The sequence below is a fragment of the Pogoniulus pusillus genome, chromosome 41 (genome assembly GCF_015220805.1).
Source record: "Pogoniulus pusillus isolate bPogPus1 chromosome 41, bPogPus1.pri, whole genome shotgun sequence".
NCBI lineage: Eukaryota > Metazoa > Chordata > Aves > Piciformes > Lybiidae > Pogoniulus > Pogoniulus pusillus.
The window spans coordinates 6,808,095-6,827,581 of record NC_087304.1 but is presented as its reverse complement, the minus strand read 5'-3'; the positions used below and the strand labels follow the sequence as shown (position 1 = coordinate 6,827,581).

Sequence of the window (19,487 nt, the reverse complement as noted above, 5' to 3'; positions counted from 1 at the left end):
CCCAAGGCTGCTCCATGCCCACCCCCAGGGCTGCTTATGTCCCATCCCCGCCAGGGCTGCTCCTAACCGCCCTCCCCCACCCCCAAATAAAAAAGGGCTGCTCCACCCCCCCCAGTGCTACTCCAACTCCCCTGGCACAGCCTCTGCCCTATCGCACCTCCCCCACCCCCCAATCCAGTCCAAACCGAAGCCCTCCCGGAGGCTGGGGGTCACCTCCCACCCAGCTGCGGGGACTGGGGGGGCCCGGGGCGGGGGGGGGCGGGGGGAGGGGGTCCCTCCAGCCTCACTCCAGCACAGTGAACGCAGGAAATTTATACAGGGCTTTACAGAACAAAGCTACTGAGATCAGCCACACGATGGCCAGACATAAGAGGGGGGAGGGCGGCAAGGGGGCACCCCCCCGACTCCCCAACCCCCCCACCCAAACACCCCCTCCTCACCCGCTGTCCGAGGAGGTGGGGGGGGCGGTGGAAGGGGCTCTGGGGGGCCGGGTGGGGGTGCAGGGGGCTGTGGCGGAGCAGAGGCGGGGGTGCCAGCTCCCCAGGAGCTCCCGCTGCTGCTGCCCCAGCGCCTGGCTGACCAAGCCGGGCAGCGCCAGCAGGCTCAGCCCCAGCGCCTCCAGCTTGCTCTCCAGCGCTCCCAGGCGCTTCTCCAGGTCCTCGTTGCGCTCCTGCAGCTCCGACACCATCTCGTACATGATGTTCTGGGTCTGCGGGCGAGGCGGGCGGGAGGGCGGGGGGGTGGAGGTCAGCACCGGGAGCCTCCCTAAGGAAGGGTTTTGGGGGAGGGCTTCATCCCCTTGGTCTCACCCACCCACCTTGGCCAGGTCCACCAGAGTGTTGGCCTGGTCGTTCAGCTTGCGCTGCTCCATCTTCACACTCCTCAGCCTGTGGAGACAGGGGGGAGAGGGCAGGGAAGGGGGGGGGGAGCGAGGCCGAGGTCAGTGGCGCCCCCAGGAAACGCTGAAGTCATTCCCTGTGTGTGTCCCCCCCTTTCCCAGCACCCCTAACGTGCAGCCCCTCTGCCACCCCCACGAGCACAGCCCCAGGGAGGGGAGCATGGGGAGGGGGCAGTACCCCTGGGGTGTGTTCTCTGTGTGCTTGTGACCCCCACACACCGCCCCCGCCCCCCAAACGTGTTCCAGCAGCAAGCCCATGCAGAGAGGAGCAGAGGGAGCAGCCCCACAGGGTCACTTACTTCTGAGCTCTGCAGGGATGGGGCAGAACAGAGACAAAACACAACAGCAGGTTTAGTACCACCACAGAGGGCACAGGGAGACCACAGCAGCCGCAGCGAGGACCCCACACACACCCCCCACACCCCTCAGTGCGTGCCCCCCCCCCCCAAGCTGTGCCACCCCCTCAGTTCCTCCAACCATACACACACAAAGCAGGAGGCACCCGGGGGGGCTGAAAGCCTCCAGCCCTGCCGATGGGTGAGGGCGAAGCCAACAGCAGCCAAGGTCACATCAAGCTTCATAGCACCCCCCCAGGGCACCGCCGCGCGGAGGGCATCCCCCAGAGCGAGCACAGGAACAACAGCCTGGGCACCACCCCAGCTCCCAGCTCGGGGAGGGGCCTGGGCGAGGTGGGTGCAGAGAGGCAGCTCCCAGCTGGCATTCTGGGGAGCCGGGAGGTGGGGGGGGGGGGGAGAAGGGGAGAGGGAGACAGAACCTGGAGGCAAGCAGCGGGCGGTAGGAAGCAGGTAAAGGTTGGCACTTACTGATGGATGGCTTGGAGGAACTTACGCTGGTGTGTCCGAACTTTGGCATGGTCAATCTTCTTCACCAGCTTGGTGTGTTTGTAGATGAGCCACGTTTCCCTGAGTACGTTGGCAGCAGCGTTCTTCACCTGCGGGCACGGAGGTTTGCGGCTTCGCCCGGGTCGGAAAAGACCTCGGAGCTGATCCGGGCCGGGAGCGAAGCTGGGGCCGGGCCCTGGCGGCTCCGCAGCCGCGAAGCAGCTCCCGGGGTGGGGACTCGGCAGCTGCGGAGCCTGAGCCAGCCCTTGAGAGCCCTTTCAGGGAACAAGTTTCTTCTCATCTCCAAACCAACCCTCCCCTGGGGCAATTCCAGGCCATTTCCTCTCCTCCTGTCCCCTGATCCCGGGGAGCAGCCCCCCCCCCCCCCCACTGCTGCAGGGCTCTGAAACCCCTCCAGGGATGGGGACTGCTCCACTGCTGCGTTGGGCTGGGGCTGGCTCCCTGGTCAGGCTGATCGCTGCTGGGCACATGGAACCATGGACCGGGCTGGGCTGGAAGAGACCCGAGCCCAGCAGTGCCAGGGGGCACCACCAGCCCCTGGCCCAGAGCACCACAGCTCCAGGGCTCTGAGACGCCTCCAGGGGTGGGCAATGCACCACTGCCCTGGGCAGCCTGAGCCAGCCCTGGGCAAGCCTCAAGGGGCAGAAATTGTTCCTCATGGCCAACCTGACCCTGCCCTGGGGCACCCTGAGGCTGCTTCCTCTCCTCCTATTGCTTGTTCTTGGGGAGCAGAGCCCAACCCCCCCCCCGGCTGCAGCCTCCCCTCAGGCAGCTGCAGAGAGCAATGAGGTCTCCCTGAGCCTCCTCTGCCCCACACTGCTCCCCCTCAGCTCCCTCCCTGCTTGTCCCTAGCCCTGCTCTGAGACCCTGCCCCAGCTCTGGTGCCCTTCTCTGGGCCTGCTCCATCTCCTCAGTGCCCTCCTTGCAGTGAGGAGCCCAGCCCTGACCCCCATAACACAAAGAGACCTTCCCCAGCTCCACCAGCCTGGAGAGGGCATGAAGCTGCCTTTGCCCCCTTGCCTCCTGGCAGGGCAGGGCTGTGTGACCCTTCCCCAGCTTGGTTACCCTTCTCTGGACCTGCTCCAGCTCCTCAGTGTCCTTCTTGGAGTGAGGAGCTCAAAAGTGACCCTCAGGATCTGAGCTGCAGCCTCAGCACTGCTCAGTCCTTGGAGTGAGGACAACAGATCCCAGATTCTGGGCTCGTAAGAGTGGGTTGAGTTGGAAGGGACCTGAAAGCTCATCCAGTGCCAACCCTCCTGCCAGGGGCAGGGACACCTCCCACCAGCCCCAGGATGCTCAGGGCCTCATCCCCTGAGCACCTCCCTGGGCAACCTGTGCCAGCCTCTCCCCACCCTCACCCTCAAGAACTTCTCCTCTCTCACTCTACCCTCCTCAAGCTTCACCATCTGCAGGTCAGGCATGGCGACGGGTGGGGGCGGTTGGCTCATGCCCACGCCTTGCTTGGCACCCAGCAGGGTGGCACCGGGGGGGGGGTTCGTACCCGCTTGGTCAGCTGCGTATCCATCATGAAGTTGTGGACGTGCTTCTCGGCTTTGGTGAGCTCCAGCTTCCTGGCAACCACGGCCACGACCAGCGCGGTGCAGCCGGCGCCCTGTGGGCACAGAGCCCCGCGGTGAGGGCGGAGGAGGGGCTGGGGGCGGTGCGGGGGTCTCTGCCTGCCCTCCCCCGCGCCTTGTGCCCCCCGGCGGTGCTCACCATGATGCCCGTCAGCAGGCAGACGCCCTTGCCGCAGTAGGTGTGTGGCACCATGTCCCCGTAGCCGATGGAGAGGAAGGTGATGGAGATCAGCCACATGGCCCCCAGGAAGTTGCTGGTCACCTCCTGTTTGTCGTGGTACCTGCCCGGGGGGGTGGGCAGCGAGGGGGTCACTGCGCGCCCGCGGTGCCAGCGGCTCTGCCGCGTGGGGCTGTGGGGGCTTTTCTCACCCTATAGGGTGAAGCTGGGAGAGTGCCCAGCATGGCACCTTGGGTGCCCAAGGAAGCTGGGGACACCCTGAGGGGACGCTGTGGGGGGGCAGTGGGCACGGCCGCTCTGGACACAGGGAGGAGGAAAGCTCCAGAGGTGGGGGCTGGGGACGCCCCCCAGGAGCGGGGCTGGCTCGGGGGAGGGGGGCAGGGGGTGTGTGCTGCTGGACGAGGACATTGAGGTGCCAGGGGTGGAGCAGCCCCCACACACGGAGGGCAGCAGCCTCCATCCTGACCCCCCACGCTGAGGTCTCAAAGCACAGGACATGGGTGAGGGGGTGTCACCTCCGGGCCCCCCCTCCCCGGGGAGGGGTCACCCCACCTCTGAGAGCAGGGGGCAGTTGCACAGGCCTGGCTGGAGCAGGGCAGCCCTCAGCCCACAAACCCCTTGTTTTGGGAGGGGGTCACCTTGGTGAGCTCCCCCCTGCCCCCCAAGCAATCCCAGGGCTACAGAGAGGTGTCACTGGGGGGGGGGGGGTGTCACAGAGGACACTGCTTTGAGAGTCCCTGGCCAGCACCGATGCAGATAGCTGTGCCCCCCCCCGCGAGGGACCCCAGACACAGCCCCCCCCATTCCTGTGCTCAGCGGGACAAGCCCAGCTCGGGGGGGACGACACAGGACACAGGGCAGCAGGGCTGGGCACTGGGAGCGGTGCCAAGCTGGGCAGCGGAATGGGGGCATGCAGGGGGCAGCTGGAGGTGAGAATAGGGAGGGAGGAGACAGCAGCGAGCTGGCAGCGGGGGGGGGCGGGGAGGGGCAGGACACACTCAAGCGTGCAGCGAGGAATTTAGGATTGCTGCGTCCCCCCCTTGCCCCCCCACCCCTGGCACAGCTGTGTCATTTCGGCTTGGAACCTCAGTTGGCACTGAGGGATGTGAGGAGGTGAAGCTGGGGGGGCACCAACTTAGCTGAGCAGCCCTGGGATGCCACCTCATGGTGATGCCCACTGGGATAACTGGGGAGGGGGGGGCGGGTGGTGCTCCCCACCCTCCCGAGGAGCAGCCAGGACTGTTCCAGGGAGGTTCGAGGAGGGGAAAGTCCTGAGCGACCACCGGAGCCACGCAGGAGCCTCAGCGGAGATCCCACCGAGCTCCTGCCCAGCTGCTGCGGCTTAGCCCTGCTCTGCCCTGGCATTTCCCCCTGCGGTGCCACTCTGGCACCTGTGGCAAACCCACCCCACTGACAGCACCCTCAGAAGGGTTCATGCTCCACTCTCCCCCCCCCCCCCCCCCCCCATATGCTGCTACAGGACCCACAGCCCACAGCTGAGACCCCAAGTTCGTGCCCACCACTGAGGCACCAAAGTGACCCTGGCTGGGGGGGGGGGCACAGAAATCAGCTGCTGAGGTTCCAAGTGGAAAAGGGCTCTGCCCCCTTCCGTGTCTGTGGCCTCTTTGCCCCTCAGGGCCCCCTCCCAGCCTGGCTCCCCCATCCCCAAGCCACTGCCTGCAGCTCATCCTAAATTCTGGGGAGCAGAAGCCTGAGGGGGGGGGCGGGGGGGGTGGTCCCGGGCAGGACCCGCTCCGGTCCCTGGGGTCACTCACAGTTTGTCCCTGCCAGCAGCAGAGCGTCAGGGAGGGAAAACAAGAGCAGTTAATGCGTGTCCCGGGGCGGGGGGGACACAGCAGCCGAGAGGGGGCGAGCACTGGGCAGGGCACCGGCGCGGGCATCCCGGCAGCCTGGCATCCCGGCGGGCACAGCTGAGGAGCACGGGCCATGTCCTGCGTTGAAGGCTCGATGCCTTCTGCGAGACCAACCCCCCCTCTCCTCCCGCTGCCCCCTCCCCAAGCAGAGAGGGCGTCCTGCTGCATGCCAGAGGGGGGACACAGAGAGGTTTGGGCACAGCCCAGGGGCCTGGCTGCCCTCCCCCCCCCAGTCACATTTTGGTCTGGCAAAACCCTCGTGGCCAGCGCCTGGGGGGGCATGAGAGTCCCACCAGGAGAGTGGGCACCAATTTACCAAAGGCTCTCTTCTCTTCTTGGCATCGTGGCGGGGGGGGTGGGGGTGTCTGCCCTGTGCATCCTCAGCTGCACCCCAGCCCTGCACCCATCCATGGTGCGGGGGAGTCACAGACTGCTGCTTGCCAGAGGGGGGGGCACAGAGGTTTGGGGCCAGCCCAGGGGTCTGGCTGCCCCTCAGGTTTCCTTTGGCAAAGCCCTCGTGGCCATCACCTCGCAGGGCGTGAGGGTCCCACCAGGAGAGTGGGCACCACTTTCCCAGTGGGTCTCTCCTCTCCCCTTAACCCATCGTGGCGGGGGGGGGATGTCTGCACCCTGCGTCCTCAGCTGCACCCCAGCCCCGCGCCCCTCCGCGGTGCCGGCTGCGTGGCGGAGCGGAGCGGGGGGGAGGGCAGCAGCCCCGCACACCTCTCGCAGACGCGGACGGTCCAGGCGGCGATGATCCAGGAGGAGATGCTGAAGACCAGGAGCACGGTGCCGGGGCAGATGGTCATGAGGGTCTTCATGACGAAGCGAGTGTTGAAGTTGATCTTGTTGAGGGCGCCGATGCTGCGGGAGGAGGCGTCGGTGAAGAGCTTGCTGTGCAGCAGCATCACCCGCCCGATCAGGTAGAGCCGCAGGAACATGGGGATGGAGAGGATGATGTCCACGTCGGCGTCGGCCACCGAGGCGGCGTAGGTGAAGGCCAGGCGAGCCGTCCAGGTGAAGAGGTACTGCCCGGGGATGGGGTGGATGGCACAGACGATCAGCTCCAGGGCGATGAAGAAGATGCGCTCGTAGGTCATGGCGATGCGCCAGTCGTCGGCACCGTTGTCCACCATGAAGAGCTGCGGGAGGGGGAGGGTTAGGGGCGTGTGTGCGGGGGCAGTGGGGAGAGGAGCGGGGGGAAAAGGAGGAGAAAAGGGCGGCGGCGGCGGGACCTCGGGGCTGCCGCGGCCCCGGCAGGGCGCCCCCCTCACCTGGATCTCCCTGGCGTGGTACATGACGATGAGCCCCAGCAGGATGAGGGTCGAGAGGCTGATAAGGCATTTCAGTGCGAACGAGTAGGACGACTCCTGCCGGGGGGGCGGGCAGCGTGAGCCCCGCAGGGCATGCCCCAGGCCTGGCCCAGCCGCCCGACCCTTGCCACCCCCCTCCTCCCTCGCAGACCTTGGTGTAGACCCCCCAGGACAGCTCCGTCTCCGTGACCATGACCACGATGCCGAACATGCCGAAGATGAGGGCGTAGTCGCTGAGGCGTTTGCGCTTCTCGAAGAGGGCTCTCCGGTGCCCCAGCTTGTAGCCGATGTTTTGGTTCTTCCGCGGCTCCCGGCCCCGCTCCTCGGCCGCATCCTGCCCCGCAGCCGCCGCCGGACCGGGGTCCGCCCCCCCAGGCTGCTCAGGCTGTGACACCACCACCTCGAGGCTGGGGGGTCGTCGGGGCCGCAGGGGTTGGGTCTCCCCCTCCGAGTGCAGGGTGCGGGCGGAGGCGCTCAGGGTGCCCCTGGGCCGTGCCACCCCCCCATTGTAGCGGCTCATGGCTCTGGCGGGGAGGGGGCCGCACGATCCCGCATGGCTCAGCGGCGCGGGGGCGACCTGCGGGAGAGGGACGGCGTTGAGCGGGGGACACGTAGGCAGGGGGAGCCTCGGGGAGCCTCGGGCGGCATCTTTGCCCACTGGCAGGCACATGGCGCCCGGCTCTGGCCTTGACTGCAGTGGGGATGTGTCCTGCCCTTGGGGACGTGTCCTGCCGGTGCCTGCGGGGACACGTCCTGCCCACGGGGGACGTATCCTGCCCGTGGGACACGTCCTGTCCTGGGGGGACATGCCCTGCTCATAGAGGAAGTGCCCGGCCCGTGGGGGACAAGTCGTACCCACAGGTGCCATGCCCTGCCCACGAGAACGTGCCTTGCTGGTGAGGGACATCTCCTGCCCACGTCGGACATGTCCTGCCCGTGGGGACATTCTCAGCCCACAGGGGACATGCCCCGTTCGCGAGGAAAATGCCGTGCCCGTGAGATCTGCCCTACCCGTGGGGGGACGTGTCCCACCTGTGAGATGTCCTGCCCACGGGGGACGCCCTGTCCAGGAGGACACGTCCTGCCCGGGGGGATGTGTCCTGCCCACAGGGGGCATATCCTGCCCGTGGGGACATTCTCGGCCCACAGGGGACATGTCCTGCCCAGGAGGACATTTGCTGCCCACGGGGCACAGTGCCCACCCCGCGGGACGTGGCCTGCCCGCGTTACCGTCTCCGTGCCCGTCCCCACTCCGCCGTGATCGCTGCCACCCCCTCCACTAACCCCGCCGAGTCCACCCCCTCTGCAGCCCCCCGGGAGCGTCCAGCCCCCTCCCCGCCCCCGGTGCCTCCGGTTTCAGTGCCCGGGACAGCTCCGGTAACGAGCCGCAGATGTCGCTCCCACTTCCCCGCGCCTGCCCGGGGCTGCCGCTCCCGGGGCGCCCGCAGGGTTCGCTTCAGCCTCAGCTCCGGTGCCGGTGACCGGTGCCAGCCCTACCCTCTGTCTGCTACCTGCCGCCGGGCCGGGGCCGCGACGCCGCCGCTGGAGCCGGTTCGGTCCCGGGGGCGCGACCGGAGCCTTTCGGGGGGGGGAGGGGGCGTGACGGAAGCTTCTGATTGGCGGAAGGCGCCCACGCCCCCCCGTGATGACAACATCGCCACGCCCACCGCCACGCCCCCTAGCAACTCCCCCTCCCCCCCCCCGTCAGGGGGTCCCCCCCTCGCCCCCAGACCCTGCTGCTGCACCCCTCCGCGCGCACACACACCAAGAGCCCCCCCACACCTGCGGCACCTCCAGCCCCACGGCACTCCCTCGGCAAGACCCCTCCGTGTACCCCCAAACACCTCGGGCACCCCCAGGCACCCCCAAAGAAAGGCATCCCCCCCGATGCACCCCAGACACCCTGATGCCCCCCAAGGCACCCCCGAGCACCTCCACGCACCCCTCTGAGCCCCAAACACCCTCATGCCCCCCATGCACCCTGCTGCCCCCTCAAACAGCCCCATGCCACTCCATGCCCCCCACCCCTCCATCCGCCCCCCTGTGCTCCTATGCCCCCCCCAAATCCCCCTATGCACCCCTATACACCCTGATGCCCCCCTCCAACACCCTCATGTACCTCCTCCCCACCCAGCCCCCCCATCACACCCTTCAGCCTCTCAGTGACACTCAGATCCCCCCCCACATTCTGCAGCCTCATCGCACTGGTCCCTGCACCCCAAAACCTGCCTTCGTGTACCCCCTCCAGTACCTGCAGTGCTCCCACTCCATCCTCTCCAGTCTGCTCCTACCACCCCCCCAGTACACCCCCCCCAGCACCCAAACATGCACCCTTGGCACCCCTGACCCCCCCCAAGACACCTCTGTGCCTCCCTGCGGCGGAGTCCTGTCCCCCACGGCCCCCTGAAGCCCCCTACCTGCTTGGGCTGCCCAGGGCCGGCCGGGGGGGCTCAAGGCGTTAGGGGCTGTGGGGCCTGCTCTTGGTGGGGGGGGGGGGTCCTGGGGTCCCCGTGCCATGGGCTGCCCTCCACGCCTGCCCGAGAGGAGACTTGGTGTTAGCAGGGCCCCTGACCCCCCGCACCCCAGTGCCAGGGACCCCCAGAGCCACCACACCCAGCCGAGGGCCCTGCCCTGGCACCACCACCTGGTGGGGGGGGTTACCCAGTGCCATGTCCCACTGCGTGCCAGGGCCGCGGGCAGCAGCAGGGCTGCTGATGGGGGAGAGCACTTCTGGCACTGCACTGAGCACCCTGCTGTGCCCTGCAGCAGCCTCACGGCACAGGGGCACCAGGACAGTGAGCACAGAGCCCACTGCAGGACCCACCCACACACTGCAGCTAGCACAGACCCCACTGCACCAACAGCCCCACTGCACCGACAGCGCCACTGCACCGACAGCCCCACTGCACCAACAGCCCCACTGCACTGACAGCCCCACTGCACTGACAGCTCCACTGCACTGACAGTGCCACTGCACCGACAGCCCCACTGCACTGACAGCCCCACTGCACCAACAGCACCACTGCACCGACAGCCCCACTGCACTGACAGCTCCACTGCACTGACAGCCCCACTGCACCGACAGCACCACTGCACCGACAGCGCCACTGCACCGACAGCCCCACTGCACCAACAGCCCCACTGCACTGACAGCCCCACTGCACTGACAGCTCCACTGCACTGACAGTGCCACTGCAGCGACAGCCCCACTGCACCGACAGCCCCACTGCACCGACAGCCCCACTGCACAAGTGACTTGATTGCATCAACAGCCCCTTGCAAAGCAGCACCACTGCACCAACAGCACCACTGCGTGAACATTCCTGTTGCACAACAGCCCCACTGAATGAACGATTGCACTGCACAGTGATCTGCAGTGCACAAATGACTCCGCTGCACCAACAGCCCCAATGCAGCCAGCATGGCCCAGAAGCACCAGGGACCACACTGCACCAATGGCTCCAGTGCAGCCAGCATGGCCCAGCAGCACCAGGGACCACACTGCACCAATGGCTCCAGTGCAGCCAGCATGGCCCAGCAGCACCAGTGGCCATGGTGCACAGATGTCCCCATTGCTGCCAGCACAGACCCTCAGTCTCAGTAGCCCCACTGCATGAGTGACTCCACTGCACCAACAGCCCCACTGCACAAGTGACCTCCTTGTACAACTGGCCCCATTTTAACAGCAGCCCCACTGCACAACAGCTGCACTGCATGAGTGGGCCCCCTGCACCACCAGCCCCACTGCAGAACAGCCCCATTGCACAACAGCCTCACTGCACAAGTGACCCCACTGCACCACCAGCCCCACTGCAGAACAGCCCCATTGCACAAGAGCCCCACTGCACCATCAGCCCCACTGCACCAATAGCCTCACTGCACCATCAGCCCCACTGCACAAGAGCCCCACTGCACCAACAGCCTCACTGCACAAGACCCCACTGCACCAACAGCCCCACTGCACCAACAGCCCCACTGCACAACAAGGCCCCAGGGCCCCCCCGGAGCCCACGGCGCCGGCAGTGTTGTGGCACTCAGAGCACCAGGCCAGGGCAGGCTGCTGCCGGGGGTGTTGGGGTCCCGCAGCCCCCCCAGAGGGGCCATGCCCGGGGCGGGGGGGCGCGGGGGAAGGCTGTGCAGCTCCCTGCGGCTCAGGCCTCCCAGCACCGAGCCCTTGCTGCATGGCTGCGAGCACCCCGGGAACGGCACCGGCAGCCCCGCTGCAGCCTGCAGCCTCTGCGTCCGTGTCCCTCCCAGGGCGGGGGACACCAACGTCCCCTCCCCCAACCCCTTGAGGGGGGCCGTGAGTGTGTTGGGGGCGGGGGAGGGGGTGAGGGGTGTGAGCAGCAAGGTTCTGACCCCCCCTCCCTGTTCCCCCACGAAGGGACGCACCAGAGCCCAGGAGGATGCTTGTGCGGCTCCCTGCGCGGCCGGGCGCCGGTGCCCAGCTGCTGCCCGGTGCAGCCGGGGCCGCTGGCATCCCTCCAAGCGCCAGATCATTTGCTCTCCATTCTGCCAAATTTATGGCAGGAAAATGGGCTCCGATTTCTTTTTAATCCTCGGGCGGGGAGGGAAAATACGCAGCGGGCAGGGCGGAGGGGCAGTGCTCCTGCCGCCGATGCCAGCCTCAGACCCCCGCCCCCGCCCCTTTCTTGTTTCTCTTTTCACAGCCAAAACTGTGCCAGGCCAAAGTGGTTGCCCCACAGCTTGCCAGTAAACTTTGCTGGCAGCTGGCATGGGGTGGGTGAAGCTGCCCCCAGAGCCCTCCCCGACCGCCGGTGGTGAATGGTTTATTGACCGGGGAGATGGCTCTTGGCGGCAGCCGAAAGGAGCCTCGGGCAGCCTCCTGCTGGCAGGGGCAGCTCCAGCAGCCAGAGGGTTGATGAAAGCCGGGCAGGGTCCCTGTCTCCTCTCCTCTCTTCCCTTTCCCTCCTCTCCCCTGTCCTCTCTCTCCACTCCCCTGTGCCCTGACTCCTCTCCCCTGTACCCTGACTCCTCTCCCCTGTCTTCTCTTCCCTCCCTCCTCACCTACATTTCCCCTATTCCCTCTCCCCTGTCCTCCCTTCCTTCTCTCTCTCCTGCCTCCTCTTCCTTCCCTCCTTTCCCTGACCCCTCTCCCTTTCCTTCTCCCCCTTCTCCCTCTCCCTCTTCTCCTCTCCCCTGACTCCTGCCCTCTTCCCCCTGTCTCCTCTCTCCTGTCTCCTCTCCCCCGTCCCCTGTCTCCTCTCTCCTGTCCTCCTTCCCCACGGGGACACCACAAGCAGTGGCTGCACCCCCAGGGATGCTCGGGTACAGTGTAGGGACACCAAGGGTGGTCCTCCACCATCCAGCGCTGGGCACAGGGCCAGGGTAGGTCCCCCTGCCCATGGCCACTGCGTGTCCTTGAGCCAGGGCCCCAAGTGTCCCCTGCTCTCAGCAGCTCCTGCGCAGGGAGGTTGGTGGCAATGCGGCAGGAGGACACCCAGCGCTGCAGCCCGGGGCTGGGACACAGCACCCACAGGGTCTTGTGTCCCCAGTGGGGTGTGGAAGCCCAGGGAAGAGCCAAAAGGGACCACCTCTGGGTGGGTGGCACAGGAAGGACCCCCCACTGAGGAGGGATGGGGACAGAGCAGAGGGGTCCTGAAGCAGGGGGGAGCACAGTTTAATCCCCCCAAAGGCCAGGCTGCAGCAGCACCCAGTGCCCCAGGGGCAGGGGCTGGGGTCGTTGGTTTCCAGCAGGACACCCCCCAGCTGCCCACCATGCCCTGGAGCAGCGATGCTGCCTGGGAGCAACTGCAGAGGAGGAGGAGGGGGCAGCTAAAAATAGAGGCCGAAGAGCTCCCCGTGGGTGATTTATTTCTCACCCACTCGTTAATTCCCGCCCGGGAATTGCAGGAGGGGCAGGAATTTAGGGGGGCTCTGCTCGCCTCCAGGGCCGTGCCCGTGGGCCCCGTGCCAGCAGCTGGGTGCCATGCCCACAGTCCCACTGCCACACTGGCAGGAAGGAGCTGAGGGACTGGGGAAAACCCCTCGAGTGCCATGGTACAAAGGGGTGGCAGAATCCATGTCATGCCCACCCCCGGGGCTATGCCCATGGGCCCTGTGCCAACAGCTGGGTGGCATTGGCCACGGTCCCAGTGCCATACTAGGAGAAAGGAAATGAGGAACAGGGGACCCCCCCCCGCAGGTCACAGTGCAAGCAGAGGGGTGCTTGGGGTGGCAGGGCCCATGCCATGTGCCCCCCCCCCCCCGGGGCTGCAGGAGTTCCCTGCCATGGGGGGCTGGGGGCTTGCTGGGAGCATGAAATGCATCAGACCCCCCGCAGCGCCCCCGGTGTCCCCTCCACCTCCCCCCCAAGTGGCCCTGGTTCCTCTGGTGGCCTCAGCTCCTGCCCCCGCCAAGCCCTGGCCATATGTCCCAGGCTGGAGAGCATCTGCTGGTGCCAGCAGGAGCCCCCGGCCCCCGCCAACACCGGTGCCCACCCGCTGGCACAGTGCTGAAGTGGGGGGGGTTGTATGTGTGCCACCACCACTGTCCCCCCCGAGGTGTGGTTTGCAGGTGCACAGAAGGCTCCCCGGGGCTGGACCTTGGCAAGATGTCACCCACCAGGCTCCCGACGGGCACCGAGATGCCAACCGCTGCCGTGGTGGGATCCCGGAGACAACAGCAGCCAGGGCTCGGTGCCCGGGCCCCGGTGTTTGCCCTGGCACGCTGGGGCAGAGCCCGGCACCACGCAGGATCTGGCCCGTTTCCGCCCACGGCGTCTGTGGGTCCCACGGCACAGGGGGCGGCACAGGGGCTGGCACACGCGCGGGGACACGCGGGGACACCCGAACCTCCCCGGCCCCGCCGCCACCAGGCAGGGGATTCCCCGGCTCGTCCTGGGGTCTCCCCGAGAAAAACCCTCCCTGCGCCCCACCGAAACAGCCCGGGGCTGGCTCAGGCCCCGGCTGGACAAGGAGGGGACAGCGCTGGTGCCCCCCAAGGCTGGCAGCACCCCCAGACCCCCAAGCCCAAGGGGGACTCCCTCATCCCTGCCACCTCAGTCGCGGCCGAGGACACCCTACCTGCGGGGAGCCGAACGAGTGCGTGGCGCTGGGGTGGGAGGGTGCTGAGGGGTCCCGAGCGGGGGGGTTGGGGCTCCCCACGTCCCCCCTTTCGCCGCCAGCTCGCCGCCGTCCCCAGACAAAGCCACCGCGCAGGGTCCTGCTGCCGCCTCCCCCCCGCGCTCCTCGGCTCAGCCGAAGGACAAAGCCGCCTCGCATGGCTGCTCCCGACGGGTCACGACGGAACCCCAACTAGGGGGGACCCCTGTGCCGCCACCGCCCCTGCCACGGCCACGAACCTCTCAAGGAGGGAAGGAGGTCCCCCCCGCACCTCGCGAGCACCTCGAGGACAGCGCCGTGCCCGTGGGTGGGGGTCCCTGCCACTGGGAAGGGGTCTCTGCCGCCAGGGTGGTGTCCCCAGAGCCATCAAGGTGCCCAGTCAGGCACAGGGGCCCCTTGGGCACCTCAAGGTCACTGGGAAGGTCGAGAGGAACAGGGAGGGCCCCACACCCACACGCCCACAGCCTTGACGGCTGCACCCGTGGGCACGTCGGGCACTCCCTGGCACGTCGAGGCCATGAGCACCACGCGGTGCCAGAACCCGCCAGGAGCCCCGAGTGCCACCGCCAGCAAAGACTGCACGCAGCCCTAGCACGTTGGCATGGCACGGCCGTGGCGTGAGGTCCCACCAGCCCCGGTGCCACACTGGTCACGCCACCACTCCTGGCACCACGGAAGGATCAGCCAAGGCTGTTGGTGGCACAGGGTGGCACTGGCTTTGGTGGGCACAGAGTGGGGCTGGTCTCGCCAGGCTGTGCCAGCAGCCAGACCCTGCTACTGGGGAGCACCAAAGGCCCCCAGCCCTGTCGCAGCCTCGGGGCTCGAGTGCCCACAGCCACTGTGCCCAGAGACACCCCCTGGCACCCCCTCGCCTCCAGCAGCTGGCACTTGCCTGCCGCAGGCAGGGCATCCCCAGGGTCCCCTGCTGTCTCCCCACCCAGACACCCCCAGGTGAAGAGAAAATCACCCGGGGGTCCCCACGACTGCCACCCCCACGGTCCCCCACCTCTGCCACCCCCACGCCCGCTCACTTGCCACGGCCCCGTGTTACGGGGAGCGCCGGGACGAGCCGAGGTGCCCGCTGCTGGGAGGTGGCATTGGTCGGGGAGCGGTGGCCGCTGGCAGCTCTCCGTGTGGCAGAGCAGCGATGACAACGGCGACCGTGCGGGAGCCGCGGCACAAAAAAACGGGGGGGGGGGGGGGGGTAGGGGGGGGGCTGCCGGGGGCTTCCCCGCCCCACGCCCCCGCGTCCCCCCCGGCCCCGCCGCGGCCGGCAGTGACCTTGGCGGGGGCTGAGGCTGGGCGATATTTTTAGCCGGGACGTGGCACTCCCTTCGTGTCCTCACTGCCACCGCCGTGGGCTGTCACTCGCGCTCCGACTGCCCCAGGCCGGCGTCCCCCTCCCCCTCCAACTCTCTTCGGGGCTCCCCCACCGCGGCAGGGGCAGCTGAACGAGCACTGCCTGCTCCGGATCCCCCCCCCCCGGAATTCTGGGGTGACTTCGGGGGACAACCTCCCCCCCCGCCATGGTGTCCCCCTTCCCAAAGAGCTGTGTTGTCACCAGACCCCCCCCCCGTGCCCCTCCATTCGCCATGAGCCGGGGGGGTGTGCCCAGGAGACAGAGGGGCTCCAGGAGCTGGAGTGGGAGATCCTCACGAGCTGGGGGGTGCCCAGGAGCCAGGATGTGCCCCGGACTCAGGGGGGTCCCCATGAACCAGAGGGCCCCCAGAATCTGCGACATCTCCAGGAACGGGGGCACCCCAATGAGGTGTGGCACCCCCAGGAGCCAGGGCATGCCCACGGGCTGGGAGTCTCCCTGAGCTAGGAGGGCTCCAGGCCAGGGGACCCCTAAGGGGTTCCCCAGGCTCTGAGGGGGGATCCCCAGCCCACCCCCCCCTACCCCGTGCACCCACCTGCAGTCAGACCCCAGCCTCCTCTCCCCTCCAGGGCTGCTGTGGGTGAGCATGGCGCTGGCACTGAGCCTGGCGTGCCAGGAGCTTCTGCTGGCACAGCTGATGCCCTGGGGGCGGCCACTTGCCTCGGCGCTGGCCCCACTGTCCCGCCAGGCCCTCACACCACGGCCCCGTGCCTCAGGCTCCCCAGGCTGCTGGGGCACTGCAGTGGCAACAATGAGGTTACAGGGGTGGGGATGGCGCTGCCAGGGTGGTGATGGAGCTGCTGGGGTGGTGTTGGAGCTGCCAGGGTGATGGTGGAGCTACCAAGGTGGTGATGGAGCTGCTAGGTTGGTGCTGGAGCTGCTGGGCTGGTGGTGGATCTACTGGGATGGTGATGGAGCTGTCAGGATAAAGGTGGAGCTGCTGGGGCTGCTAGGATGGAGATAGAGCTGCTGGGATGGCAGTGAAGCTGCCAGGGTGGTGATGGAGTTACTGGGATGACAACGGAGCTGCTGGGCTGGTGCTGGAGCTGCTGGCCTGGCAATGGAGCTACTGGGATGGTGATGGAGATGCTGATGGAGCTACTGAGATGATGAAGGAGCTGCCAGGAAGGTGATGGAGCTTCTGTGGAAGTGAAGATGGAACTGCTGAAGCTACTGGGATGATGATGATGATGATGATGATGATGATGATGATGATGATGATGATGGAGCTTCCAGGATGATGGTGGAGTTTCTGGAGCTGCCAAGATGGTGATTGAGCCTCTTAGATAGTGATGGAGCAGTTGAGATGGTGATGGAGCTGCTGGGGTGGTGATGGAGCTGTCAGGATAGTGATGGAGCAGTCAGGATGGTGATGGAGATGCTGGGATGATGAAGATGGAGTTGCTGGGTCAGTTAGAATGGTGATGGAGCTGCCAGAGTGGTGGAGATGGAGCCTCCGGGGTGATGAAGATGGAGCTGCTGGGGCGGTGCAGATGGAGCTGCTGGGGCCGTCGGGTTGGTGATGGAGCCGCTGGGGCTGTCAGGATGGAGCTGGAGCTGGAGCTGGAGCTGGCAGGGTGGTGCAGATGGAGGCGCTGGGGCTGCGGGGCTGCGCTGGAGCGGCCGGTGCGGGGCGGTGCGGTGCGGTGCCGGTGCGGGGCGGTGCGGTGCGGTGCCGGTGCCGGTGCGGGGCGGTGCGGTGCGGTGCGGTGCCGGTGCGGTGCCGGTGCCGGTGCCGGTGCCGGTGCGGCCGTGGCTGCGCCGCGCGCTGCGGCGGTGTTGCGATGCGGCTCACGCGCAGCCGCCGCCCGGAGCCTCCGCGGCCGCCGCAGCTCATTGTCCGCGGCTAAATTTAGGCTCCTGCCGCTGCCCACGCGATCCTTTGCCACACTGACGGGAACGTGGGTGAGCACCCAGCGCCCTCCCCCCCCCAACCCGGCCCAGCACCCACATCGCCACCCGCCTGGCACCCACTCGTGGCTGGAGCCACAGTGGCTCTGTGGTGTTCTCCTCCCCGCGCCCAGCAGCACCAAAACCAGCCCCGAGGCCTGCAGCCAGCACCAGGGTGGCACAAAGGCCACCCCACGGCCTCGTGTCCAGTGGGTGCGTGGCACCCAGGGGTGTGACTGGCACCGGTAGGGCCCTGGGTTTGGGGGGTTGCAGTGGGTGTGTGGGCAGGGTGGGTGCTGTGGGTCTGTGGCTCCATGGATGCTCTGGGTGCTGTGTGTCTGTGGGTGCCGTGTCTCTGTGGGTCCGTGGGTGCCGTGGGTGCTGTGTCTGTGGGTCCGTGGATACTGTGGGTGCTGAGTGTCCGTGGGTCCGTGGGTGCTGTGGGTCCGTGGGTGCTGCACGTACTTTGTGTCAGGCTTTGCCCACCCAGACCCACGCAGGGTGCTGCAGTGTGCGGGGGGGAGCAAGCTGCAGAGCTGGGGGGAGGGGGGATGTGTGTGTGCCATGCGTGGGGAGGGGGGACACGACCAAGCACGGAGGTGCCCGGAGGGTTCCGTGGCGCAGAGGCGGGGAGTGAATGAAGGCGCGGGGGGGGGCTGGGCACAGAGCGGGGGGGGGGGGGGGGGGGGCAGGGTGCAGTCTGCGTTCTGCAGAAGGGGCTGCTGTGGGCACGGGCGGGGGGATGCCCGCCGCGGGGGGTGGGCATGCTGGGTGGGAAGTGCCCGGTTCGAGCACGGGGGGGGGGATGCCCAATTCGGGGGGGGACGGACAGGGAATGGTCACCTCGAGAGGGCAACGACAAAGGCGGGGGGAGAATGTTCGGTTCGGGGCGGGAATGCCCAGTGCGGGGAGGGAGATGCCCAGGCTGCGCGGGGGGGGATGCCCAGTTTGGGGGGGGGGATGCCCGGTTGGGTACTGCAGCGCCCGAGCCAAGGCGGGGGATGCCCAGCTCGGGGGGCACGCTCAGTTCGCGCGAGGGGGTGCCCGCTTCGGGTGGGCAATGCTCAGCTCGCGGTGGGGGATGCCCAGTGAGTGGGGGGGGGCGACACAAGCCCAGTTCGGGTGGGGGATGCCAACCGCGGGGCTGATGGGAGGGGGATGCCCAGCTCGGGTGGGGGATGCCCGTTCCGGCGGCGGGCGGGGGTGGGGTGGGGATGCCCAGTGCCAGCCCCGCGCGGCTGCGCGGTCGCTGCCGAGGATCCCGCAGCCCTGAGCCCCCCCCCGTGAGTCCCCCCCTGCCGCCGTGGGTTCCCCGCCCTGCGGCGCAGCAGCTCCGTTACCAAGGCAACGCCGAGCAGACCCCCCCCAGCCATGGAGGGGTTGCGGGGAGGGGGATGGAGAGGGAGGGGGAATCCCCGCGAGGGGGCGGGGGGGCGGGGGAATCCCTCCCCTCTCTGCCGAGCCCAGACCCCCCCCACCCGGCGGAGGGTCTGGAGCCTCCCCCCTCCGCCGGCTGCTGAAGGGAGTGGGGGGGACACACAACCTCACCGAGACGCCCCCCCAGCTCCTGCGGCTCGGGGGGGGGTGGGAGGGGTTCCCCCATTAACCTCTTCTGCCCTCCCGGGGTCTCACCTTGGAAACGCTGCGGGGGGGTCCCTGCTTTGTCCCGGGGGGGTCCCATTAACCTCTCACTTAGTAAGGTGCCTATGGGGCGGCCCCGCCCTGAGGGGTTCCCTCCGTTGCCCCCCCCCCCCCCCAAAGATCTCTTCCTTTGCATCTGGGGGGGGAATCCCCCCCATTATCTCCTCCCCCCCTCCACCCTCTGAGCATAAGGGGGGGTCCCTGTACGCCGGGGGGGAGCCTCCTCCTCTGGGTGCGGCTGATATCGGGAGGGGGTCAGAGGAACCAAGAGACAAGCGGGGGGGGCTCTGCATGCCGCAGCCCCCCCGGTGTGGGGAGGCTGGGGGGGGCACACACACGGCAGTGCCGCAGTGAGGAGAAGGGGGGGGATGGGGGGGGGCTCCTCTGCACAGCGCCAGGGACGAGGAGGAGCTGAAGGCTCCTGCACCATGGTGGGGGGAGGAGAGGGCGGGGGGCGTGCCGGGGGGGGGCTATCCTCAGGTACTTAGGGATGGAGGCTGAGCTGGGGGGGAGGGGGGCACGGGGGGGGGGCTCCGTTTGGGGAACACTCACAGAGGTCGCAGGGTGCAGGCAGGAGAGGCAGCAGCTGCCTGCAGCTTCCTCCAGGGCTGCGGCTGAGACACAACCTGCTGGGGGCGGAGGGGGCACACAAAGAGGAAGGGACTCCCCCCGCAGCTAAGAGCCTCCTTTCTCTGGAGCCCCCCCCTCAGAAATCCCCCCTCACACCCACACAGGGACCATGAGAGAGCTGCAGGCAGCATTTGAGGGAGAAAACACCCCCAGCCCCCCC

General features: G+C 67.9%; 1 protein-coding gene across 7 annotated transcripts; it reads right to left on the bottom strand.

Moving 5' to 3' along the window:
• Positions 1–292: 292 nt before the first annotated feature.
• KCNN1 (potassium calcium-activated channel subfamily N member 1) lies at positions 293–16,841 on the bottom strand. 7 transcript variants are annotated; one of them, XM_064174797.1, is made up of 10 exons: positions 15,702–16,841; positions 9,121–9,236; positions 6,855–7,280; positions 6,665–6,760; positions 6,114–6,532; positions 3,478–3,619; positions 3,263–3,373; positions 1,723–1,850; positions 818–887; positions 293–709 (listed from the first exon to the last, which is right to left on the bottom strand). In XM_064174797.1, the coding sequence occupies exons 3-10, from the start codon at positions 7,221–7,223 to the stop codon at positions 437–439; spliced, it is 1,608 nt and encodes a 535-aa protein (XP_064030867.1). In that variant the 5' UTR covers positions 7,224–7,280; positions 9,121–9,236; positions 15,702–16,841; the 3' UTR covers positions 293–436. The 7 variants fall into 7 exon arrangements, 6 of the variants coding, with proteins under 6 accessions (XP_064030867.1, XP_064030865.1, XP_064030868.1 ...); XM_064174795.1 differs by lacking the exon at positions 9,121–9,236 and having other exon boundaries at positions 15,702–16,840; XM_064174798.1 differs by lacking the exons at positions 9,121–9,236; positions 15,702–16,841 and adding an exon at positions 14,820–14,896.
• Between the last annotated feature and the right edge of the window lie 2,646 nt (positions 16,842–19,487).